This window comes from Neovison vison, chromosome 2 (genome assembly GCF_020171115.1).
Source record: "Neovison vison isolate M4711 chromosome 2, ASM_NN_V1, whole genome shotgun sequence".
NCBI lineage: Eukaryota > Metazoa > Chordata > Mammalia > Carnivora > Mustelidae > Neogale > Neogale vison.
Window position 1 is genome coordinate 54,915,877 of NC_058092.1, and position 27,204 is coordinate 54,943,080.

At 40.6% G+C, this 27,204-nt stretch overlaps 1 protein-coding gene across 3 annotated transcripts in view; it reads left to right on the top strand.

Annotated features, from left to right (window-relative positions):
- Positions 1-27,204, top strand: part of PDE4B (phosphodiesterase 4B) — a 455,114-nt gene that overhangs the window by 399,534 nt on the left and 28,376 nt on the right. For 2 of the 3 annotated variants that reach the window (XM_044238396.1, XM_044238397.1), the window contains one exon: positions 14,480-14,592. In XM_044238396.1, coding sequence (XP_044094331.1) covers positions 14,480-14,592 — 113 coding nt within the window. Of the gene's footprint in view, positions 1-13,955; positions 14,215-14,479; positions 14,593-27,204 lie in introns of those variants that run through there. The other variant, XM_044238399.1, reaches the window with a different exon arrangement.

Below are 27,204 nucleotides of genomic sequence, written 5' to 3' on the forward strand. Positions count from 1 at the left end.
CTTTGCCTTGATGAGCCTCAATGATTTCATTTGTAAATATGGAGATGACTTTCATGGCTTTGTTTGTGGAAGAAAATGAGCAAAATTGAAAGTGCTTTGTCAATTAGAAAGACTATATGGAGTCTTTCTGCTCTCTACAACACCTGACTATCAAATGCAATGCATCCTCATACGGTGAAGTTCCCCAAGTCCTGGGTGAAAAATCACCTAGGAGAGCACCAGGTGAATGGAGCTTTCCAATAGGTAGCTGGAAGAGATTTGGCTAATAACGTCCTGAGAGCCAGGAAAATTTCTAGCCCTCTTTCATTCTCCACCTACCATATTTACTCCTAATTGCAAAAACCTTTGCTTCTACTCTTCTACTCCCTATTCTTGAAATTCCTTTGACAACCTTCATTCTCCAGCCAAAGACAGGGTTAAGGTATAAATAACCCTTCCACTCCCTCTGATAACACCCTAGTTTGGGACCCCATTTCTTCTTAAGCCCTAACTTTTCCTGCAAGTAATAATCCCTGATATTAATAATTTATCAAGTGCTTATTCTTTATTCTATCCTATAGCCCTTACAATTTACTGCTATCAGATCAATAATTCATTTTCATATAGGCATCTTTGTAATAGCAAGAACACTGAACTTGGAGTCAGAAAGCCTAGATTCAAGTCTCTAGGTTCTGCATTTACCACTTATGGGATTTGGAGTGAGACACTAAATCTCCCTAGACATCAGTCTCTTCCTCTATAAAATAGAGAGAATAATACATCTCTCATAAGCTCTGGTGAAGATTGAAAGAGAGTATACATATGAAAGGAATCTATAACTGCAAAGCATTGCACAACTGTAAAACAGTATTAAGATATTTATAAACTACTTTGTGTGTGCCATTCTTATGTTGAACAATTTTCAATAACTCTTCATTCCCTGACAAATAAAGTCAGATACCTTAGTCTAGCATAAAAAGTTCTTCAAAATTGCCTTGACCACCCTACTTTTACAAATTTATTCCACTCTGCTCCCTTACTAAAACCCAGTGTTCTAACCAAATAGGACTGTTGTATTTGATCTCCCCATACAGAACAAAATGGTGTAGTGCATTTCTAATTTTATACATTTATTCATGCTGTTCATTGCTTTACCTCATTTTTTCCTCTCTCAAAATTCCATTCATTCTTTTTTTACCCAGCCAGATCTCTCTTGATCTCCGTTTCTCCTATGTCTTTAAGATCTTTCTGTGCTGCCTCTAAACTTACTTGTATCTTTCTTATGACAGTTGTCAAAATATTTGGAATTCTAGTATCGCTTGATGCAGAGACCTTCAGTAAGGAGCTCTCACAGCTCTGCAGTGTGAGTCAAATAACAAGTTCTTCATGTGATTTTGCAGAAGTCTCCTTAAATGTCCCCCATATTAAAACTAGCCAGCCAAGGGACACCTAGCTGGTTCAGTTGGTAGAACATGTGACTCTTAATCTCAGAGTCATGAGTTCAAGCACCACGTTGGGCTTGGAGCTTACGTTAAAAAAACAAAAAACAAAAACTTAACCAACCTAGACATCTAATCAAGATATGAATGCAAAAGAAATGTAGAGCCCATTAATTGTGGTAACTTGGAATAAATCAGTAAAAAGGATGGTTTGTTTGATGACTAATAAAAAAGAAAGTATACCAAGAACAATTCCTGACATTGTTTCTCTGATACTGTTCAATAGCAGAGGCCCCATTCCTTTGGGTTAATCGATATCTCATCTATTGGTATGTTGGGAAAGTCATCAGGGCAAACAATATTTTTTGAGCTTTTACTAGATGATAGATGCTGTCCTGCATAAAAGATCAGGCAAAAAGATACGTTCCCTTTCCTCAAGAAGGTTATCGAATGGGTGTCATAAACCAAGAGAAATAATTTATATGAAATATGGTCAGTTGGAAATAAAGGGAAGGGAGCTTAATCCAACCTCAAAATATTTAGAAAAACTTGTAAAGCGATATCTCTGGACTGAATCCTAAAAGAGAAGTAAAAATTAGCCAGGTGAATAAAGCTGGGAAGGGCACTTCAGAGAGAGTAGAAAAAACTGCAGTCTACCTCAGTAGTAGAGTTGAATACTTCAGACTTGAGGAAAGTGACATAATCATCCAATTCACATCCCCCCACCTCCCCGCACTGATTTTGTGCTTACCAAGCAATCTTATGAATAGACATTGGTCTCCCATGTCAAGGAATGTGGAATGACTAGATGACATGAAAAACTCCCCCAAATTATTACTCTCTCTAAATTGTTTGGTCTCTTCTCAATTTCTTGTGAATTGGACTAATATAAACAGAACGAAGTCAAATCACACTGACAAAAATCACATTCAGGCCCTGTAAAGCCAAAGTGACTGGGAGTTTTGGTCACCAGCCAAATATCATCCTCCTAGAGGCTGTCTGGTTTCGGCTTGTGAGCATCTCAAGCCTCTTTACCTGACTCCTTCTCCATGGCTCTGTAACTCTAGGCACAGCAGCTCCTGCATAGGTTTCTGCAAGAAAATAAATAATAATGCTACTAGCAACTGGCATGAATACTTTACTAGGTGCTGGGTACTATGCTATGTGTTTTGATGTGGATATTTCATTTACTCCACATACAACTTGGTGGGAAAGATATACAAAGCTGTGGGAAGGATGAGGAAATTAAGGCTTAAAGAAATGAAGTAACTTGTCCAGGTTCACACTGCTAATAAAACAAACGGCAGGGCCAGAAATCAAACTCCTATTTGTCTTCCTCCAGACCCTGGGTTTTTAAGTACAATTTAGCTGGCCTCCTTTCCTGCCTACAAGTTTATTCTTCAAATTGCAAGTAGACTGATCTTTTTAAAATGCAAATTTGGCTAGGCCACTCCTTTGATAAAGCTCCAAAAAGGTTTCCCATTGATTTCAGAATGAAGTCCAAAGTCCTCTCCATGGCCTTCCTTGGCTGTATACAACCTGATCTAAACTTCCCATACTCTTCTCTTTCTCTCTGTGTTCCTGCCAGGTACTGCTCTCAGTTCAGTAAGCTTACCCTGCTGTTATCCCTGCCTAGAATGTTCTTTCCTATTTGTACCCAAGGGGGTTTGGTTTTGTTTTAAGATATTTATTTATTTATGACTGAATGAGAGAGAGAGAGAGAGAGAGAGAGCTGGGGGAAGGACAGAGGGAAAGAATCTGAAGCAGACTCCTCACCTACAGAGTGCTTAATCCCGAGACCCCAAGATCACAACCTGAGCTGAAACCCAAGAGTCGGACGTGTAATTGACTGAGCCACCCAGATGCCTCTGTACCCAATTCTTACTCCTTTGAATCTCATAACCTTCCAAGGCACAACTTCTCTGAACTCCCTCTGTCACATTCCCGCTCCTCAGATTTTTGGGTCCCCTGTTATCCCTGTGGCAAATTCTTAGGACAATCTACACTTCTTACTAGCTCCTTTCTCAATTTTAATTAAGTAAGTTCTTGTGTAATTGTCTATTTCTGCTAGAATATAGGTTTAAAATAAGCAAAAACAATGTCTGTAAAATTTACCGCTATATCCTCAGAGTTTCCTGCTGAGCCTAAGATATAATAGGCACTCAAAAAATCTATTCATTAATATGGTGTGTATATATGTTGGTATGTGCGTATATGTATGTGTTTGTGTGTATATATATGTATGTATATAGGTGGACATTTATAATAGCGTATATAGCATATATTGTGTATGTGTGTATATATAGACATATACATATATATTACATAATATATAGACATATATATTACACAGCCATAAAAAAAGATGCGTTACCATTTGCAATGACATCGATGTTCCTAGAGTGTATTATGCTAAGTGAAATAAGTCAGATTTAGAAAGACAAATACCATATGATTTCACTCATATCGGGATCTAAAAGAACAAATTAATAAACAAACAAAACCCAGAATCAAACCTGAAATAATAGGGAATAAAATGGTTTCAGGAGATGGCGGCTAGGAGGAGGGGCAAAATGGGTGAAGGGGAATAGGAGACACAGGCTTCCAGTTTTGGAATGAGTAAATCACAGGAACAAAAGGCACAGCATAAGGAATGTGACGGATGATACTGTAATTGTGTTTATGCTGACAGATGATAGTTGCACTTGTGGTGAGCATAGCATAAGCTTTAGAGAAGTTGAGTCACTGTGTTGTGCACCTAAAACTAATTGTGTGTCAAATCTACTCAAAACATTTTTTTTATTGTGTCATGTCCAACAAACAACAAATAGTCAATATTTATCCAGTACATACTGTCCTAAGCATTTTACATTTATTTACTAATTAAATACTACAATCTATTATAGAGTTACTGTTTTTATTCTCATTACAGGGGGGAGGAAACTGAGGCATAGAGAAGTTAAGTAACTTCTTTAATGTTAGGTAACATTAAGTGGTGATATTGGAATATGAGCCCTGACAGTCTGGTTCCAGAGATCAAGCTTTTAACCACTATTATATATTCTTCATAAATATCTCTTGCATATATTTAATGTATTAGAAAAATATTTGGATAGCAACTTACCTTCAACTTTGATCAATTTCTTGTGTCGCTGGTCTTTAACACTAACATAGGCAGACAGTGAAGTTCCTTGAGCACTTTTTCCCATTGACGATGCATGTTATTGCCTAGATGAGTACAGATTCCCATTAGTAAGTAAATGCCAAAGTCAGAGTCCTTCTGAAGAGCAGGCATGCATAAGGGGAAGGACATTGGAAGAGGGGGAGGTAGGACAGAAGGCAACAGAGGTTGAGACTGGTGCATCCAAACAACAATTTTGCCCTAAGCCCACCTGGGTGAAAGAAAAAGTTGGACCATTTGTTTATAACAGGCCCCATGGCTTAGTAAAAATTACCATGGAATTTAATTAAAATCAGAGAAGTTAGGTTCTCTCCCTCCCTCCCTCCCTCCCTCCCTCCATCCTTCCTCTCTATTTCTCAAATCATCTCTCTCTCTCATTGGATGATTGAGCAAATCATTAAACACCAACAAGCCTCAACTTCCTCACATGCACAATGGAAGATTTTAATAATGCATAATAATCATTTCTATCTCTTCTTTTCAGTCCCTTAAAAGTATCTTCTAATGAATGATCATTGATATTTTTGATTGGGGAAGGAATGGAAATATATCACTTGTGCATATATTAAACTTCTAATTATGACAAAAAATAATTTCTATCTCATGGGATTTATTTTTCAAGGAAAAACTAAGATTTGCCAGTGAAAGTACTTGGTAAACTGTCAAGTTATATGTGCAAAAGCTAGTTGTGACTGGAGGGTTTTTTTTTGAACTTGTAGTCTTAGAGGAGTTTGCTAAAGAAACTGGCATCAAAATGACCTACTTTTCACTGTTATTTCTCTTGAGGGCTGTGAACCTCCTCCTCCACGAATCCACCCACAGTGAAATCCCTGTCATATGCAATTGCAAAGTTCCATATTTATAAAGACACATTGACAAAGTCCTGCCTAGAGAAAGGCCACATAGGGCTTACAAGCTGCCTTTGGAAGAACTGTGTTACAGAATGTATAAATGTCTTCCAGTTTCTGTGATTTGTTCTAAGAATAGTTTACTCAAGGTTAAAGCAACATGCTTTCTCAAAATGTTGCACTCCAACCCAGGTAGATTTCATTTATCACATATTCATCAGAAGAAAAGAAATACCTTTGGACATAAGAACTTAAAATGAAAAGTATTGCTAGTAAAAGGGAAAAAGGTCATATCCAAGACCACTAAATAAATAGGCCAATAGCCACAACTTAACACCTTGAAATAAAGAGAGGCTGATTTCTATATGTATGAAACTGTTTTGCATTTTAACAAATATTGCGCTGTGAGGAGCAACGGAGGAATGAAATAAGCCTGCTAACTTCAAGGCACAAAGAACCTAGAGAAGACATTTACAGGGTTAGAAGCTTGTGGCTAAAGCTAGAGTCATAAGCTGAATACAGAGAATCCAATTAATACATGCTTCTCACTTCCAAGGATCAGAAGAGTGGTTTCTTAGTTTCCCTGATGAAGGACTTCTTTAATATTCTTTTCCCCCGCTGTGGAATCCTTGCTTTAGAAGTTTTGTCTACAAAAACAAAAACTGTATTTAAGGGTAATAATTAGTCTATCAAATTCAAATTTTAAGCTATTTTCTAGAGCCTATTTAATGCTATTTCAGTTATTATGGTATTCAAAATTAAGAGCTAGGGAAGGTCTTGGGATACTTTTCCTTTCAATGTCAAGGGTTTCCTTTATTTGGGGGTTTAAAAGTGTGGATTTTCTGTAACTCTGTGTTCCGTGTTCCGCCTTCACAGAGCACTCCCGGTCATGTGGGGGAAAGCTCCATGCTGCTTTGCCCCCAACCCATGTGTCATTGGGCCATTGCGTAAGATCATGGTGTAGTTTGGATACTGATCAAAGGTACTCAGCCAGGTGATGGTGAGAGTTGAAATTCAGCCCATGCGTCAATTCCCAAGCTTTCTGCCCAAAGGCTGTGTCCGCCAAGAGAGGGCACATTTTTCTAATTTTCACCAAGGCAATGTATACATTTGGGACAGGGGGTAGGGGTGGGGAGGAAGCTGCTAAGGCACCCAGTTTCAACAGATGGACCATTCTGGAGAATGGGAAAGGCATTTCTTATATAATCACTCAATGCAATGGACCATGTTTTGTTCGTTGCTGTAACACCCAGCCCCTAGCATCAGCCTTGGCATATACTAAATACTCAGTGTATTTTGTGGAGTGAATATTTTGTGGAGTGAATAATCAGCTCTCTTGTACAGTTCTCTACAACTGAAGGTCCACTGACTGGTCTGGTGTTATCAGTCAGGATTCAGTGAAAGCAGAATGATGTATCAGGCCAGATCTGTATTTTAGTATTTTAGAAGTGAACACCAACAAACTCTAACCCAACCAAGAGGCAGGTCTGTCTGAGGTCCGACAGTGGGAGGGACACTTCAGGATTTCATGGCCACTTACACATGCTCTTCTCCCTAGGACCAGGCCAAAACTCCACCCAACTCAGCTATCAGATATGTGGCAATCTATCTGCAGGAAAGTAACCAGAAACGGAGAGGGCTGGGGATGGGGGGGGCCAGGGCAACAAAAATTTCCTGACACATGCCAGCACTGTATCAAACATTGGCATGGGTTGCTTCCCTTCATTCTCATAGCTGTTTATGCCGTCTTCCTGTTTTACAGGTAAAGAAAGGGGCGTAGCCAGGATACTCACCTTGTCTGAGGTTACACTGCTAATAAAGGAATGGCACCCTCAGGATTTATGAACGTCTGGGTCAGACTGCCATGTGAATTTTGAGTTCATAGGAGTATGCTGGTCTATGCAATATAAACTAATATTTGGAGGAGGTGTTTCTCAGCTGTGCTGGATTTGTTCGAATTCTGTTGATATCCATTGCTATAGTTCAACAAAAGGAAAGGAAATGGGTGTTTTTTTAAGAAATCCTGTTCTTTGTTTTTTCAAGTGGGCTTCCCTAGATGGGACTATCTGTTGAAAGCATGCTTTGAAAACCAGAAAGATGGAGAACAGTGCGCAAATCACAAGTGTTAGGAGGCATTGAGTTTTCATAAAATGAACACATTCATGTAACTAGTCGTTAGAGGAAGAAATTGACCATTACCAGTCCCTGTAGAAGCCCTCCCACCCTGCTAAATCCCTTCCAGTTACTAGCCCTCCACAGTCACTAGTATCTTGACTTCTGCTATTGTAGATTCATTTTTGCCTCTTTTGAACTTCATATGTTGAATCCCATTTTTATGCACTTTGCAATATCTGGTTTCTTTTGCTTGACATTTATATTTATTAGATTCATCCCTTTTTGCATGTGGAGTTGTTCTGACTAATTTAACTACTACACAACCTTGCAAATAACTACCAGCTTTGCTACTGGGAAGAGTTAGTTGGGTTATGTGAGGCAGCTAAATAAGAGGTTATTTACACTTCTTTGCTGTGTGCTATCTTTGGGTAGAAAGTGGAATGACTAGATTGAGAGGTTTTTGATATATACAGAGCTATCTTAAAATTGCATTTAGAATGATCCCTAGTATCAGGAATCTAAAATAATAAAACAGATAAAAACTGAGAGTAGAATGGTAGTTGCCAAGGCTTGGAGGAAAGGGGATTGGGAAGGTGTTGATCAAAAGGTCCATAGTTTCAGATATGGAAGTGAGTCAAGTCCTAAAGATTACTGTATAGTGTGGGGCATAAAGTTAACAATGATGCATCATATACTTAAAAATTGGTTAAGAGGGTAGATCCTATGTTAACTATTCTCATAACACATGCACACACACAGAGGGAGGGAGAAAGCTTTTAGAGGTATTGGTTAAGTTTATGTCATTGTTTATGATGACAGCTTCACAGGTGTATGCTTATCTTCAGACTCATCAAGATATACACATTAAACATGCACCGCTCTTTTGTATGTCAATCATATGCAATAAAAATGCATTGAGTTATTGTATAAAAAATTGTATTTGGGCTATAATGTGATGCTTGCACTTGCTGAATTCTCATCTGCATTAGAATTATGACACTTAGGGCTTCAAAGTTTAAATGATACAGGTGTGGAAGGGGCCTCTGTCTCCACTTTTCCCAGAGATCAGTGGGAAAATTGCACTTGCCTACACTGAGTGAGGGGCCAACTCTTAGGGCACCTGAGGTCTGTTATTAGCTGGGCCACTAACTTCATTACTGCTAAAATCTATTTCCATGTTTTCCGGCTATGGGGAGTTAGCTCTTTGTAACCAGGCTGAGGTTTCTCATTACCCTTTCCCATCCCATCTCTGGGTCTGTCCTTTCCCACAACTCTCTCTCTCTCTCTCTCTCTCTCTACACACACACACACACACACACACACACTCTTCTACTGGCTTTGTGTGGGGAAAAAAACTGGGGAAATTGGAATGTGGGGTAACCATTAGCTGAATTGGAAAAGTATTAAAACAGAAAAGGGGATCTCATTGACCGAGGAAAAGAATATAACTCAACAGTTTGTATCGTATGATCTCTATGTGCATACATGAACAGACATGCTCATTAATAATGGAGATCTTAGTAAAAATGTGACATTTTACTTTTTTATCATTTCAAATTTTTGCTTCTCTCTAATTCTCTCTAAGGTACCTATATCCCATCTGTAATAATAACTGTGCTATTGACATAACATGCACAATACTTAAATGTCAACAGTCTGGTTTTGTGTGCATTCTCCTATTGTACCTTCCGTGTGAGAATAGGGTAAGCCTTCTTCTTAACCCTCATTTTCAAGATAACGAAATTTAGTCTCAGCACACTTAGGTAACTTGCCTTAGGTCAGCCACTGAAGCAAGATGAAGGACCAGAACCACACCGGGTCTTCTGAGTAAATACTTCACAGCCTTCCTGTGCTATTGACTGCGTTAGATACAGCAGGAAAGGGAAGGGGAGACTCAACAAGGTGACAACATTTAAGACAGCAGTTACACAATTTTAAATAGAAAATACCCAGGGGTAAGGCAACACTTTAAATCAGCATTTTCAGAGATTTGTGCATTTTTAGTGCAGAGCTGAATCCTTTAGTTCATAGACCAAGATACGGTCTTGCCAGGAATCTTGCTCCAAATAATTCAACCTCTGACTTCTTGGCTTGTGCCTTAAGGTAAATTCGAGATAATCATACCTCTTTGGTGGCTATCACAGAGATGTTGCAAGGATAAATGAGTAGTGTGCTTGGCGCTCCTTTGAGAAGAGGGCTTTATGAATGCCACATATTATTACCAGATTAATATTAACTATAATTATTTATCCATCCTCTCTTCCTGTTTCTCAGGGTCAAATGCAATACCTACCAGACTTACAAGAGGAAGTAAATGTTCCTTTTCCACTTTCTTAGAGGGAAGGACATATAGGAGGTTGGTTCTCCTTGTGCCTTTGGAAATTTGTGACAAATAGGGCCACAAGCTCTGCATTGAGAGCAGGTGATGGGACCACGTAGAGTCAACCCCATAACTCTACGTGGTCCCATCACCTGCTCGTAGCCCCTTGAGACTTGCTTCTGTGGCATTAAGCATAGTTTCTTCTCAGAGCCATCTTTGCAAGACAGGAAATGACCAGTTTCATGGGCAGGCAGCCTGTGCAAGGTGCAGAGAGCCCCACATCCAGCAGGGCCATGCGCTGCTGTCTTGAATTTTATAATAATTTGGTCTTTAATCTTGTGTTCGGAAGTGAAGTCTGAGGGGAAAATAGAGTATACCCAGTGGCTTGGAGCCTTGGCTCATATGCTCTCATACCTTTTTTCAGCCACTTGCCTGCCTCCCCTGGACATGTTCTCAGCTACCTGTTTCCCAGATTCCCTGGCATCCCAAAATTCATCCAGTGTCCCTTATCCTTGCCATCTGTTCACAGAGGGGCCCTGGGTGCAGGTGCAGAGAGGGTCTGAGTTGGGCATGTGTGACTTGCCAAGTCTCAGATGGGGCATGGTAGCAGCCATCCTGGACTGGGCTGGCATCTGTACCAGGGGAGATGGGCTATGTCTTGGTGGGAGGGAGCCTCTTGTCCTACCCTGACCTAGGTATCTAGTATGCCTCAGTGCAGAGCTTGTGGCATCCTTAGGAACTGACTAGCTGCTGTGGAGTGAAGCGTCAGTACTGTGGGCAAGAGAAATGTCTGACTTCCCCAGAGCATCAGTCTGGCAGCTGGTGGTTAGGGGTACCCCCGTAATTTGTGAACTGTCTATTGCCCTAGTCACCAGATACAGGGCCCGGGGTCCTGTGAAGTTCTGCACTCTTCTCATGGTATCCTTATGCCCGAGGGAACACAGTATCAGAGAGAAAATAAAAGACAGCAGACCACGCATTAATTGTGCTGAATGTGCCATAATAACGTAAGATGTCAACAATAGGGAAACCTCAGGGTGGGTTATCTGTGAACTCTCTGTATTTGCTTTGCAACTTTTCTATAAATCTAGAGTTATTCTAAAATAAAAAGTTTATTTAAACAAAAACACACAAACAAAAGACCACCATGACAAGGAGAGAGAGAGACTCCAGAAGAAAGAAAAAGAGCTTCATATTTTCCTACATTCAACAGCACTTTTCCTGCTGTTTGAACAAGGAGCTCTCCCCATTTTCATTGTGCACTGGACCCTGCAAATTACATAGCTGATTGGGCCTGTAAAACCCTTCTTGGGGTGCACAAGTCCTCTCTCTCCCTTCCTGTTCCTCCCCACTCCCAAATGCCAGGCCTCTGGGTTACTGGATTACCACTAATAGTTACACTCCTATGTATTGCTCATCTACTGAGAGCTGGCTACCGTTACCAGAAGCTTTATATACTCTGTCTCTAATCCCTTTATAACTTCATGAAATAAGTATTCTTATCTTTATTTTAAGATGTAGGAAACTGAGCTCCAGGATCGCACTGTCAACTGTAGAAGAGAAACTCAAAATACATGAGTCTCACTCCAAAGCTGGTGCTCTCTCCACAGTCTACAGATTCCCCATTCAGTCTCTGGGTAGCCAAGTATTTGCAGGCTGCTCAGGCAGGGACTTTGGTCTCTGTTCCTCTGAATATTTACCGAGTATCTGGTAGGCGGTAGGGTCTAAAATGGGACACAGAGCCTTGACTATATATTAAGAATCTAAAAAGAAGGGGCACCTGGGGGGCTCAGTCACTAAATATCTGCCTTCAGCTCAGGTCATGATCCCAGGATCCTAGGATCGACCCCCATTTTGGGCTCCCTGCTCAGGGGGGAGTCTGCTTCTCCCTCTCCAGCTCCCCCTGCTTGTGTTCCCTCTCTCGTGGTCTCTCTCTGTCATTCATAAATAAAATCTTTAAGAAAAAAATAAAAGAATCTAAAAAGGAGCAAATCCTCAATAACTTCCACACTAACTTCAAAAAACTTTCCCTTAAAAAATACTGTAGCTACAAAACAAACTGAGGGTTGCTGGGGGCCGGGGAATCAGGAGGAGGGGGTAGGGTTATAGACATTGGGGTGGGTATGTGCTATGGTGAGTGCGGTGAAGTGTGTAAACCTGGCGATTCAGAGACCTGTACCCCTGGGGATAAAAATACATTATATGTTTATAAAAAAATAAAAAATAAAAAAAAAGATTAAAAAAAAATCAAAGGTTAAAAAAAAATGTAAAAAAAAAAAAAGTTACTGTAGCTGACCACAATAAGAAAGGGCAGTAGGGTAAGGGCCTGTCACATGCTTTGGCTGGTCACGGGCATGTCACTACTGTACCAATTCTGGGAGCTCACCTGTGCTTGTGCTGGGTCACAGACAGTGGGTGAGCTGTGCATTGGTGGATCTTTGAAATGTCCTCCTCCTTCCTAGTGCTTCTGCTGATATAATTATTATAATTCCATTGTCAACCCTGAGTGGAAATTGGATCCCTTTTTTTTCCTTCTCCATGAAGGGAAATGGGGTAGATCATCTTACAGTCCTTTTGCGTTCAAAAGGTCATTGTCCATTCAAAAGTCCATTCAAAAGTCTCAGAGCATCTTAGGTACTGAAAATCGGGGGTTGTGATGCAGAAGACACCAAGGTAGTAAAGCCCAAGTAACTGGGAAGTACTTGGACTTTTCCTTTGATGAGAGGCTGGGGATGGGATGAGAGAGTTCTGGTAGTTGAGGAAAAGCTTCCTGGGAAGAAGTGTTCTCTGGAAGGAACTGGGGGCGGGGCAGTTGGAACACACTACAGAGTAAGCCAGAAGATTCTGCATGTTGAAGCAGCCCAGCAAGACTGAGGAGGGAAGGAGAAGAAGGTTATGTGTAAGTCTGGCTTCAGATGAGTTTTACTGAAAACACCTCAATTCTCATCTGCACATTTTTGAGGAGTGTGAAAAAAATGGAGGATGTCACCTCCAGTGGTTTTGTGGCTTTTTCAGTATGACATACAGGATATTAAATATTAACCCCACATTATCCTGAGGTGTATGCATATTTGAGGGATAAATAAAACATCTGTTCTCTGAAGTGTGCATCTGTGGACAAGCAATCCCAGTCCCCTGGGGTCTCTCTTGTGCTAATTCTCTTTTCTGCTTGAAATGTGAGCGTCACACACAGAAAATGTCAAATAATAATAAAAGGGTATGTGGTCTCCCTTAGATTTCTGTGTGAACATGGGAAATATGTATTCTAAATTTGACAGGAATGTATGCCATCATCTCTGTAATAGAATTCCATACAAGATTTTTAATTTTATTAGTGCCTACTGTGTGTTTGCATCACAGAAAGCTTGATGGAATGAATAATTGTTGCTCCCCTCAAAATCAGGCACGGATGTAGGAAAGTCTGACTGACTTTTATCACTATCTGTAGCCTCCTCGTTCATTCATCCAGCATTCATAAAGTTAATTCAGTGTTTATTAACATAGAGTTCTTAAGTCAATAGTCTTTTGAGTATTTAGTTTAGACTCACAAACGTTTGGGTACGGAGTGACATGTTGTGACCATTCAGAAAGAGCTTTATTATCCAGCAACACATTTGATCTTAAAAACAATATTCTTTGAATGGACCACCAAGAAGTATTTCCAGAAAGTCCTGAGTCCCACAACCACAAATCAGAGCCCCCCCCACCCCTCCCCGGGACTTTCATCCAAGTGAAAATCTGCAGTGTTCACATCAGGCTCCACCTGAAAGTCCGGTTCAGAATTTCCCTGTGACCCTGGCAGTTGCAGAAGAGAAGTTTTAAGCTTTGTTTAGTATAACAAGAGCTGCCTACTGGGGCCAGTAAACGTGTTCCTGTAAAACTCCAGTTTCTCTCAGACCCTATCCTATCAGGGAAACCTCATCTTGCCTTGCCTTAAAGGAGGGATTCAGAATTGGGGAGGAAGAGCCTACACCTCTGGCTTGCGTGGGTCAGTGCTTGCCGAGTTAAAAGTTCCTCCAACATGTACACATGCCCGGGAATGAATGACTCTGTAGCCTTCCAACGCAACTCTGGGTCCCCCGCCTCTCCCATGTGGTCGACCGTGTGTGTTTCGTTTAGAAGAAAAGCAGAATGAGAAAAGGCTTTCCTCATTTCTCCTCCAGACTGCAAACACTCAGAAATGACATCACGCACCCTAAAGAGCCCCAGGATGACTAAGGCAGCGAGAGCCTGAGAAAACTCGCTGCTTCTGCCTTTAGTTTTAGGACGCATGTATGCAGATGAGCTTCTAAGAGATGGTTCCCCGCCTCCTGCCTCAGAGGAAGTTTCTTGGTAGATCGCGGACACCTCATCCCCGCGGGGGGGCGGGGGGGCGGGGGGCGGTGGTGAAAACTTGGCACCAGCCGTCCCGGGCAGAGCACCGCGGTGATTTGTTCTCCCGGTGGAGAGAGCTGGAAGGAAGGAGTCGGCGCGCAAATAATGAAGGAGCACGGGGCCACCTTCAGTAGCTCCGGGATCGGCGGCGGCGGCGGGGACTCGGCTATGGACAGCCTGCAGCCGCTGCAGCCTGACTACATGCCTGTGTGTTTGTTTGCAGAAGAATCTTATCAAAAACTAGCGATGGAGACGCTGGAGGAATTGGACTGGTGCTTAGACCAGCTGGAGACCATCCAGACCTACCGCTCTGTCAGTGAGATGGCTTCGAACAAGGTAAGAGATGACCGCTTGTTCCTGAAAGCTCCCCCCTCGCTCCCCTGGGCTCCTCTGGCCTCTGCCTGCGGCCGCGGTGCATCCGAGGACACCGGCGGTCAGAATGAGTTTGCTGAGCTGCCTCGGAAGATTCTGTCCCCAAGTGCCACCCTTGGCGAGTGTCTGGATGCTACGGCAAAAGTTAAAAAGTCCTCCGTGTGTTTGAATTCCCAGGAACCAAACTTCTTTGTTATTGATGTAGTTGGGTGTATGTTTAAGGGGAGAGGGTGCTTATAAAGCTTACTCGTGAACAAATGAAACCCCCCTTTTTAAAAAAAACAATGGTCAGGAAGATAACATCGGAGTGAATTCGTAGGGTAAATTGGATAACACTTTACATTGCAATCAGGTGTTAGACATGTTTTTTGGACAAGAAAATAATGTGACCTCCGTATATCAGTGGAGAAATGGTTCGCCCTGAAGTTTTATAAATTCCGAAATTATTCTCAGAAGGACATTCTGGGATTTTCTGACATTTCTTTTGTGATGCTGGCATAACCTAAGATTAAAAAAAAAAAAAGAAAAAGAAACAATATACTTTATCTCCAAAAAAGAAAGTTATTTCCTAAAACTTTGCTGCTTTTCAAAGTAGAATTATTTGAAATTAAGTTCCACCCGTACTGCAAAGAAATAGTTTTGTTTACAATCCCCAGACAAAACTTAGTGTGGAAGAGTTTTAATTATCTATCATTATATCATTTGTTTAATTAACGCCTGGGTTTAGAGTGCTAATTTATGTAGTGAGAGTTGCTGCTTTTGTTTGTGCCCCCCCGCCGAGAATGTTAATTTTATAAATATATATGATGTGTGTGCATTTATGTATATACTGACTGCTTTGTTTTTAATGGAAAACCTTAACTCTGTACCCTTATAAGTACACATTTTAAGAATCCCCAATCATCCTAGCCTGAGGTATTGTCTTACTGTCCTATGGTTCTGGAGCCGGGAAAAACTTTTGCTCCACCACCTGCCAACATGCCCTTTCCAGCCCCGAGGTTTACTAGGGAATGTGTGTCCCTCTTCTCTTTTTCCTGGGGTTAAAAGTATCACCTTCCTATTAAGGCTTATTGGTTCTTGCTAACAGGATCTGAGCAGAGGGAGCTTTGCGTCCTTAGGAGATCTTGAAGGGGGCTATAGGTGGAGGAATGGACTCCTTTTACTCTTGTTTCTTGGTTAACAAAAGGACAGAAAATGAAATAAGTCTCTCAAATTTTAGTTTAGGTTCAAGTTGGAATAAAGAAGAAAAGTTTTGAGATTTAACTATTTGCTGACTTTTTTTCTGAAGTTCTCAAGTGGAAAACAAAATTCTGGGATTTTCCAGACTGTTGTAAATCTCAACCAACTGCTTCCCCATGAGGAGGGCTTAACTGCGTAACTTCTCCAAACCACGCTAGATTCCAAGTGAAAAGATTTTCACACATGCTTTAGCCTACTTTGGAACATGAACAGATTCTCTATTTACTGCATGTTGTGAGCATTGATACACATTTGAGATGTAGATTCAATATTTAAGGGTAGTTTTTCAGCAGGTTTTGCTATAAAAGACATGCTGAACTTTCTTCTTGATTTGCTAAGATAAAGTAGCCAACTAACTCCAGAAGAGAAAAAGAATGCTCATTGAGAAGCTACAAATTGTCATTATTTTTCCTTTTGAGTGTTGATGCCTTGTAGATTCTGATCCGGTTTCTGTCTGGAGTGCTGAAATTATACATCATCTGTTTTGCAAATTTGTTTTAAAAACTTCCCATATTCAGTGTAGTGGTCAATAAGGATCAGAGACCAAGGACTGTGTAAGTCCTGGTGAGAATTCCAATCACTCAGGGCTTCCGCTCCTCCTTTATGGTGTCCTATGCAGGAAGCAATGAAAGTTGAATAGAGCTAACCCTAAAGAGAGCTATCCCTTCATGCAGACACAGTTAGCTTAAGGAGAAGGCGTGCACCTACTTTCTGCAGCTACAGTGGAAAGGTTGCAGGGCAAAGCAATTATCCAGAGGAGGAATAGGCTCAACTGACAGCTGAAGTCATTTTTATTTGTAAAAGATCTCTTTCTCTTGTTACTTAGCAACCATCTCCCCCTCACCCCAACAAATCCTGATTATCCATATAATTGTTTCAGGTAAAGTTTAATCTATGGTACGTATAACATAATATAATAAGAATATTTTTGTGGCCACCAAAAAGAAATTGATCTATATCAGTTTTGGGCAAGGTGGGGGGGACTTAATTACTTGTGGTAAAAATAAAGTCCCACATTTAATTTCGAATGTGGTTGAAATTATTTGAACATTCCATCCAAGTCACTGTTTAAAAATATCATCATCATCATCATCATCATCATCATCATCACTATGTAGTTGTATCTGATCATCTTTTGCTTCCCCTCACTGTACGAAGGAGCCATGGCAAATCTCTGAGTTACAGATGTGGAAGGGAGTCTGAAGATATTCTGTACAGGAAGTATGTGAGAAGCATGGCGTTTGGAGTCAAAAGATCATGGTTCAAATCCTATGTCTATTATTTATTAGCTACTTGACCTTGGCTAACTTACCTAACTGTTCTGAGTCTTAATTTTTTCATCTGTAAGACAGGGATAAAAGTGGTACCTACCTTACTGAGTCACCGTGAAGATTAAATGAGATAATGCATCTGAAACACTCAGCAAGGCACCTGCTGGGTAGTAAAGATTCAATAAATGAAGACTTCTTAATAGCAGCCACTGCATCTTTGCAAAAATTATATGCCCTTAGTTTTGATCAGCTAAGTGAGTTACTGAGTTTTTACCTACTCAGCAGCGGTGTTGGGAAAGCCAGTTCTTTGCATGGGGGATGTTTGGGAATGTGCAAATGGTAGAGAGTTGACCATGCCCAGTGCAGGAAAAACAAGCAGTCTTTCATATTTACCCCATCTGGGTAGGGTTGTGTGTTTATTGTTTTTCCCAACCCTTTTATATTTTGAAGAAAATTGTGACTCAAAATTGATAACTGGTTTTCCCAAGTACATTTCAGAGTCTGAGAGGTAAGGAACTGTTTCTGTGACCTATAGAAACATAGTCTCCCTCTAGACCCCAATTTTCTTCATTTCTCTTAATGCTGGCCACAGGCCAGGTGGAATTACAGGATTATAGAGAAAGATGCAGCCAGCCGGGTTAATATTATAGGTTGTTTTTCCCCAAAGATGAAATAAATTCAGCAGTTTTACGAGGCAATGACATTGTTTTGCAAGATGAAAAGGATGTCAAGTGAACCTTCTGCCAGCAGCCCAAGTTCAGTTAGACGTGTTAGAACTGTTTTAACTGTTTTCTGTAACGACAATTTGGCTTCTTAGACTTGTTCATTAATTTTTGTTTCAACTTTTATCGCCTCCTGAATTAGAAGAATTGTCTTACACTTCAGCCTAAACGCATCAGAGCATGAGTTCCTCGGTGACAAAACAGTCAGATGTTTTCAAAACAGGATGCTTTGGCTCTGCATTATAAAAAGAGGAACGGAAAGAGAAACAGTATAGCAAGGAAGAAAGCAAATAGCCCCAGCAGGATCCCCAGCCCAACAACGGCATAAACACTGACCTATCTTCCTGACCTTCGCTGTGGCTCAGTTCCTGACCTCGTGTCACCAAAGCCAACGGACGTCATTGGAGGAGGATAGGAGGAATGGCGCAGCTGCTGTGCGGGTGACTAGAATTTCCTGTCTCCTTCCTGACAGACTCCGTCAGAAAAGTACAGAGTTGCAACAACAGTGGCTGAGGAAGGCCCAGCACAAAACAATCCCAGTGAGGCGTAGTTGGGACTGGCAAGGACTGGCAAGGGAGTTTTACTCAGGAGCAGAGTCTGTCGCCTCAACTTTTCAGGGGAAAGTATCAAAGGGGTCATTTATACCCAGCATGTTGAAGGTTTTTCAAAAGATGAACATGCTGTGGTATTCAGCGAGGAGCTCTGTTCAAGCAGCTTGTCACTAGCCTGACTTCCCCCAAAACACTCTCCGGTTCTCCTGTTCTTTCTTGACCAGCTTTGTCCTGGGGCCGTTTTTATGTGTAGGACAAAGGTTTTGGTCCCTCTCTCAGTGAAAATGCAAGTTTCATTGTTGAGAAGAGCAATCCTGCATATTATCAGTAGAGTCTTTAGAATGAAGCCTCAGGACCTAGCCCTTCAGTCCAGGTTTGCTAAGGAAATCTGTAAGATAAGACAGGGAGATAGAAGGTCGGTTTCCTTTGAAGGTATCCTGAAGTCAGCGGCAGATACCATCAAAGGGGAAGTGAGTCCTTCTGGCCACACAGGTTTATTTTTCCGGTTCTTCAGGTGTGTCTGCACCAGAGTATTGAAAGTAAAGGCAGATAATTGCCTGTGCTCTTGGGTGGAAAGGAATAAACTCATACAGTTCTATCAGCCTGGAGCCCCTCGGGACTCAAGCCGCAGGATACTGGAATGTGACTCTGATAGGCTGTTTGCCCCACACTTGGCGAGTCATTTTCTTTCTAACTGAATAATCGATAAGTATGGGAAATGTCAGATCCAGCAGAACCAAGAAGGGACTAGATCTTCTTGGTCAACAGGTTCCTCTCAGAGCTATGTCAGGAAGATAATAGGCAGGTGACCAATCACTGGAGGGGATTACTTCTACTTTTGCCCAAAGTTAAAAGATACAAACAGAGCATTCCCACCCTTAGAGCATGAGGAGTCCTTTTCCTGGATCCTTTGCTCTAGGAGACCCTGGGCGTGTCCACTGGCTGCGCTTTGCTGCAGGAGGTGAGAAGCCGGCAGGGCCCAGGGGCAGCTGTGGTGTCTGCCCAGGACCACGTTGCATCCATTGGGCCCCTGCATTCTCTGCCCAATGGTTCTGAACCCCGTTCCAGGGCCTGTGCAGGTCTCTTTCCTAGAGATGCTGCAGGAACTCACTTGGGCCCAAAGAGTAGCCAAGAAGCAGCAGTTGAGCTTGAAAGAAGTGTGTGGGAGGAGCTTGTACGGGCAGGTGGTGCCAGAAGGGTGTGGGAAGGCGTGTTCTTTGGGGGAAGAAATGGGACAGGGTGGGGTCCTGGAGCTAGGTCCCCCTGCACTGCTGTAACCAAGAAATTCAAGAATGTGTACTTCACGTTGACATTCCCAGCTGCTAGGAAGGGATGTCTGTTGAGGTAGGAAGAGCATTGGAGGTAGCTCGATTTCTGTCTTTATTCAGACTTATTTATGTGGCCCTGCACATGTTAGAAATGACCTCGATTTGAGGGAAGAATAGAAGGAAAATCAGTTCTGACAGCCAGCTGGGACACTTGAACATTTTCGATCCAAGTTTTCTCTCTTTTCTCTCAGACTTATATAGAACTGGAGGCATCAAAGGGAAAGGAGCCTAGGTTGAAGCCATGAGTTTGAAGTCTAGCTTTGCCTCCATTTAGGAATATTATCGTAAACAGTTAATTCATTTGGAATCTTTGCCTTTCTTTATCTACAAAACGAAATAGTTGGAGAAGACTGTTTCCACGGGGTCTTGCAGCTCTTGCATTTATGGTTGGGACAGTCAGTGTCGACAGCCAAACTAATTTCACAGCTTTCTGCTATCTGTGCAGACGTGGTGCTGAGCCCCTTTACCTACATTGTCAGTAATACTCTCAGCAACCCTCGGAAATACATATTATTTATTCTTGTCTCCATTTTATAGTAAAGTGAGGTTTAAAGAGTTGAATTACATTGCCTAAGGTGAAGAAGAGAGCGGGATTCACACCCAGGGCCACCTGACTCACCGTCACTGATCCCGGTGGGACAGATAAATATTGAAACAGGAAGGTATTTAGTAACGCTTAAAAGGAAATTTTGTCATTTCTGGGAGGTCTTATTTTTCGAACTCTGGCCATCATTGCTTGTTTAGGTCTGGTTCAGAATCCTGGTCTGCAATGACCATATTCTGGGCCTCCACACCAGCCATTAATAACCTTAAATTTAGTCTCCCTGGCTGGGAAGCAGTGTCTGTTAACAGATAATAAGGAGGAGAATAACCATAGTTACAGAAGATGGCTGTGAAGCACTCATCAAAAAGGTAAATAACAGTGTTAAACGAATCTGCTGCCTCTTGTGGACAGGTTTGCTAAATTCAGGATCTATTTGTTCTCCCCAATTCTCTAACATGGCCTAAGAGAAAACAATGAAGTTTTGTTTAAAAGACAACCAACCCCCAAATCCCCTTTTTACACCCCCTCCCCAACATTTAAAAAAAATGGGGAGAGGCTATTCTTTTTTTGAAAATTATCATCCAAAAAGTTGGGGCAATTTCATCATATATTACATCCTTTCTAACACATGTCCCAAGACCATGAAACAGAGGAGCAGTGCTTCAGTAGCAATAATTAATACAGGGAGGTTTCCTAGAGGTAAGATATAGACTGTCTGCATTACATTTTGTCTTCCAACAAAGAAGAAAGAGAAGATTAAGCTGTTTTTTTATCTAGCATTATCTCAGTTACTTTCTATGACAAAATAAGTTATGTTATTGAGAGTGTAAAGATTTTATTTATTTATTTGACAGAGAGAGACACACAGAGAGAGAGGGAACACAAGCAGGGGGAGCAGGAGAGGGAGAAGCCGGCTTCCAGCCAAGCACGGAGTCCAGTACAGGGCTCTTGTGTAATCGAGTGTTCTAAGTTCTGCTCTTTGAAAATTTAACAAATCAAAGATTTTGAAAGTTTAGTGCTTTTTAGTAACTTTGATTTTCAATCTCCTTTGGTTAATTTAAATACTTCTTCATTGATATTTACAGAACTATTTCCTTCATTGAGGTCTAATCCATTTACCAACCACCCCCCCACACATCTTTTTGCTAGTTCACTTGAAAACTAGCAAAAAAACCTGATTAAATCTCTACAAATGAAATAGAAGTGAAGTCAGGGCACATTACCTTTGATTGTTGCACCCCTGGCTAGCTGGTAAGACAAGATTATATTACCAAAATCTGATAAATAAGTCATTTTAAGGGGAGCCTTTCTGTCCCTATGGGAGGGAAAAATCAGACAACTATGTTTGGAGTATCAAATATAAATCCAGAATGCTAGTTGTAAAAAATGGAATTACAGTGGTTTAATGGAATAAACGTCTGTTTCACATTTTTTTCCTACTTCTTTCTTGTCTTTAATTTTTTTTTTTTCGAATGCATCCTCATCTAAAAGTCTTCCCAAATTGGTACCATTGTTATCTATGAAAGAAGAGCCAAGGATGGAGCCTAGTCTTGGGCTGATCTTCCACAGTTTGCTTTCTGCGTAAAAGTATGCTCAGCAAAGGGAGAGACATCAGCTTTCTGGAAGCCAGGACTCACCAAACCGAAGCTGCGAGGGCAGACTTGTGCCACAGTCAATAGATTTCACACTCTGGAAGGCTCTGTGCCAACAGTGGATGTGCGTCCCAGCACATCCTCCACTTTAGCATTTTTCAGGGACCTGCCAGCCCTCTCTGTCTTGCCCAATTGTACGTGATGTTTCCCTTCACTGGTGCCAAACTGTTTAGTCTCCTGGATATTTTACTGTAACTTCCTTTGTTTGATTTACTTTAAAGTAGCCAAGTGTTTCCACAAAGAAAGGGCTGTTAAGTTATTTAGAAATGAAGAAGACAGTAAAACTTCTGTTTCTTTTGTTTCTGTTTTGGGAAGTGCCTGATAATTTTCTTCTCTTATGAAGTTCCTGATGGTCTTTTTCTTTTTATGGAGCTGCCGTTTTAAAGGCTATAAATCATGGATTTCTGCTCATCAGTCCCGTGTTTCTTTCTGATAATTACTTGCAGTTTAGAAATGTACCACCTTTGAAACCTAAAGCCTTCAGAAATTGAAGTTCAGCGAATTTATTGAAAATAAGTTTCATTTTCGCAGCTCAATTTCACTTATATTTTTTAGTTGTTCAAATTATGGCAGTTTTAAAAATGTTCTTAAAAACTTTAAATGTCCAAGTTCCTTTTACTGTTAGCAGCATAGTGTATGATGTTATAACCTTCAGCAATTGTGCAACTGAAATTTGAGTACAGATATCGGTCATAAAAATGATTAAACCAATTTAAGAAGGTGTAGATATATGACAAGAGTTTTTGTCATTTGCTATCTGAAAAGGTAAATTTTAGTTACGTACTTTGGAAAAGAAAACAGTAAAAAGAGAAGTTGTTATTAAATAAAAATACCTTTCCAACTCAACCATATAGGCTATGAGCTAAAGCTGATCAGACAGGGCAAAGTGAAATGGTCATTTGGCGACTATGTAATGTCTTTGGTCAGTATGGATGGTGAAAGGTGATAAACCAAGCCAGAAAAAGATCAAAATATATTTTTTTCCAGTTATAGTCTCCCATGACTGCCTTAACACAAAATCCTAGAACTTTAAACCCAGTAGGGAACCTTAGATATCATTGATTTGAAGTCCTTGTGTTTTATAGATGAGGTTGATAGAAACTGAGGATTAAATATCTAATGTACTCTGAAGATCGTTGTAAAATATAAAACACAATCAATGAAATATAATTTCATTATGATATGACTTCTGGGAGTCACAAGGTTAATTAGCGGAAGATTAAGGTAGTGAAATACTGGTCCGATTACAAATCCACTTTGCTGTTCATCTTCAGCAAAAGGCTGATTATACTTAAAGACATGGGATGGTCCCACTATCAGTTGCATTGATTTTAACCTTCTCATTGTCCTCATTACCTTTCTTGAGTAAAAGCTATCCGCGTCCTAATGACTTCAAGTAAAGAGAACTAATTTAGTATTCCTGAAAACTGTGTGCTCAAAATCTGGAAGGAAATAGTTGGAATGAGTTACTTTAAATGCCTTTGGCATTGCTGTTTTTTTTTTTCCACATTTTGCTGTTTTAATTTCTGAATTAAAATATATGTATATATCATCAAAATATACTATGTATGCATACTATCAGAAAAGAAAATCTCATTTTGCAAAGGCAGCCAGGATTAACATTTTTATCTTCACGTAATTGAAATGATACTAAGTTTTAGTAGCTCCTACTGGCCAAACCATGGACTTCCAACTTCTTCTTTTCCCTTGATGTCAGAAAATCTATTGAAACCTGGCTTTAAAAAAAAAAAAAGAAAGTAAGTAAGTAAGAAAACCTGGCTTAAGAATTTAAGTAAGAGTTTTATGATAACTTGAGAATGAAGAAATATAGACCTTTACTTTTCTCTTGGCATTCCATTGCCTTAAAGACTTCCCTTTGACTCAACTGCACCATCGAGCCCATACTATGAACCTACTCCTAGTGCCAGGTTTCTTGGCTTTCTTTTTTTGAAACCTTGACTTAGGTACTCTGACTTTGACCAGATTTCCATAAACCATTCTCTTACCTAGCTTACTGGTTAGTATCGTAACTAGTATTTTAGTTCTCTGAGGTTTTATGTAAGTCTATTCCAGATTGTAAGCACTTGAGGCCTGCAATGGTGTCTTGACTTTTTTAAGACTCCGTGTTAGCTCAGTGGTAGGACTAAAAAGTCTCAAAGAGTCATAGCTTTTTTTCTGTGTAAGGGTCAGGAGAAAAGCGAAAAACAGATGAAGGCTTTTGTCAGTTGGTGGTGGTTGATTTGGGCTTTATCTTATTCAAAAAATTTCTCTGAAATTCTTCTTGATTGGGTGATTTAAGAAATGTGTTGAACTGAGGGCTTTGGATGGATTCTAGGTCAGGTAATGACCTCGCTGCTGGGCACAGCATGATATTAAAGATGGAAATATTTTTTAGTATTTTCAAAAATTTCATGGAACATGCTTAGACTATCCAGTGGTAATATGAATTTTTGGTATGCTCTTGCACACCCATTTGACTGTGAGAAGCTAGGGACTCTGACAGATCACTAATGAAAGGTCTCCCAACACCTGCTCTAGATATCTTGCTCATTGCTCAGACACATATGTAGCCAGCCGGATGCTACCCATCTACCTAGCTGAGAAGGCACAGTGTTCTCCCTGCCTCAGCCCCTTGTCTGTTTGATTGCTATTGGCAGTTCCATTCCGTAACCGAGTCAGAATGATTTAAATATATCTGCATTTACTTGACTAAGTCCAGTAACTCATATATGTTGGTGACAGGGTGAGCAGTCACTGAATTTTTCCCTGCTGTATTTTATCACACTCAGGATCTAGTTGCATGAAATTTATTTGCATCTTTCTTACCCATTGCACAGAAGGTTCCCTGTAATCTCATCAGGATTTACCAGTATGATTTTTAAAATATTTTTAAATCAGTATAATTTAATCTCAAAAAATTTATCTAATGTGGATTACACTAATGAAAAATCCTCCTTTGTTAATACTCTCCTTCTTTATGTTCACAGGTTAAGATCATTGTCTAATGCTGCATTGTAGATGGGGCATAGAGCAGTTTTCAAACTAAGAAAGGCCATACTTTGCTTTTCAAGAAACAACTTTAAGGGCCCTTAGTAAATCCTAAAATAAGAGAGTTTTGCAAAAAATAAATAAAAACATGAATCTCTGGACAGGAATGGTCTTTCTTTAAAGCAAGAGAATATGTTTGTTGGGTTAAAACAAGTAAAATATGAGCCCTTTTTCATAAAGGTAAGAAAAGAGGAGCAAATATTAGTGAGGAAGAACTCAGGAAAGATTTTTCTGTCTTGAGCTCTGCTTTTCAAATCTAGCCCTGTGATCCAGGACTGTATTTCCCAGAGAAGTCTGATTCTGCCCAAGGGAATATTGGTTGTAAAGCAATGTGGGGATTTTTAAGGCCCCTTTCTTCACTTTAAAGCTTATTTGCTCTCGAAGTTCCCTATGGTCCTGGGATAGAGCATTAAATAAAGGGCCACTTTCTCTAAATGCATTGCTGTTTGTTATTTTTGTGTTGCCAGATCCAAGGTAGCAAGGTAAGGAAACATACCTGAAGAGGGCTTTCCTGCTTACACAGAGCTCTCCCTGTGTGATCTCATTCTGATGCTCACAAGGAGGAAGGCATTACTATATCCCCCTTTTCCGTGTGAAACAGGATGCAAGAGACATCACTGATTTGTCCAAGCCTTTCAGCTACTCACTGCTGATGCCCTAGAATGAAATGTTGTTCTTTTTTGCTCCAAAGTCAAATGATTTAAAAATAAAAATTAAAGGGAAATCCACAAGGTAATTTGTTATATTCTTATACAACTTGGTAACAAAACACGTAATCATAGACTTTGAAAACTAGAGCTCAGTCCAGGTCCCTTCTTATTTTTCAGGCCTCAGTTCCGATGTTATCTCTTTGGAGAGAACTTCTCTAATTATCCTAACCCAGTACCTTGTGGGTTTTTACAATTGGCTGTCACAAATTAATGATCTTGATTTTTCTGTCATGAAACTTGGTTTTTACTCATCTCCTCCGTTTAGACTATGAGGTTATTGGAAACATGAACTCGTTTGCTAGAGTAGTCCCAGAATTTCAAATAACTCTAGACACGTGGTAGACATTCAGATAAATATCCCTTACATGAGTCTCAGAAATGGAATCTAATTTGTCCAGAAGCAACGACGTTGTTAACCGCAAATCCATTAGAACCCAGGAATCCTGTTTCTGTTGTACTACTACACCGGTGCCCTGTGCAGGTGCTTGCCACGCCCAATTCATTTTTCTCATTGTTCAGTTGAGTGAGAAACTCCCATCTGGTGTACAATGACTCTTCAAACTACCCTCAGAAAGTGCAAAAGCTTGCTCCTGAACCTTCTCCCAAATTCAGGGTCCGGTAATAGAGAACAAAATCATCAGGATCAAATGCTCTTTTCTTGTGAATAGCAATGTGAAGCACATTGGGGCTGTTGTTTGGTTCAGCATTGGAGCATTTGGTTAACCTTTCTCTTGGCATGTCTGCATCCCGTGACCAAGGATCTGAGCCCTTTGGAGCCTGGCGATGCACACTCAGCTGGGAACATGTTTATGAACACGTGTTGTGTCTGAAACCCAGCCACTCTACATATCTGTTGTGTCTGGAGTGTAGCCACTTAGTCATTCTGTCATTGTCTGGCTGTATTTTTTGCTCCTGACATGTTGCTGATACTCCTCTCACTGCTGTCCCAGGCACATATTCAATTAATTCGGATGTGTTACTGGACTGACCTCAACCGTGGCAGTCTAAGCAAGATGAATATTAGGTGCACTTATCCTTATTTCAGGCAACTGGTGGCCATTCGTGGCTTTTGTTCATACACAAAGAGTTCTAAAGTCTCTTTATTTGAGAAATTTGGCTAAGTCATGGAATCATGGAATGGACAGAGTTAGCAACAGCGAGACGTCTCAGAATAGGCTTTTTTTTTTTTTTTTTTTAATGATACAGTTCTAACCCCAGGCCGTTTTGAGTTATGGTTTCATTGGATGGGCTTCATTTACGTTTCTGGCCATTCTGGTTTACACTCCTTAGACTGGTGAATAATCTAAATGTCAACCAGAGAGCCAGAACTTCTATGAGTAACTCGTGTGTCATGTAATCAAAATGACATAGTGTTGCGTCACACCTACGGTAGCATATTGTGGGAATTCTGTAGTTAGAATTCTACCAGCTAGTGTCAACAAGATGAGTTTGGATGTCAACGAGCCAGCTGAAAGCTCCACCCAAAAGCAAACCCACGTGAAGACCCTACG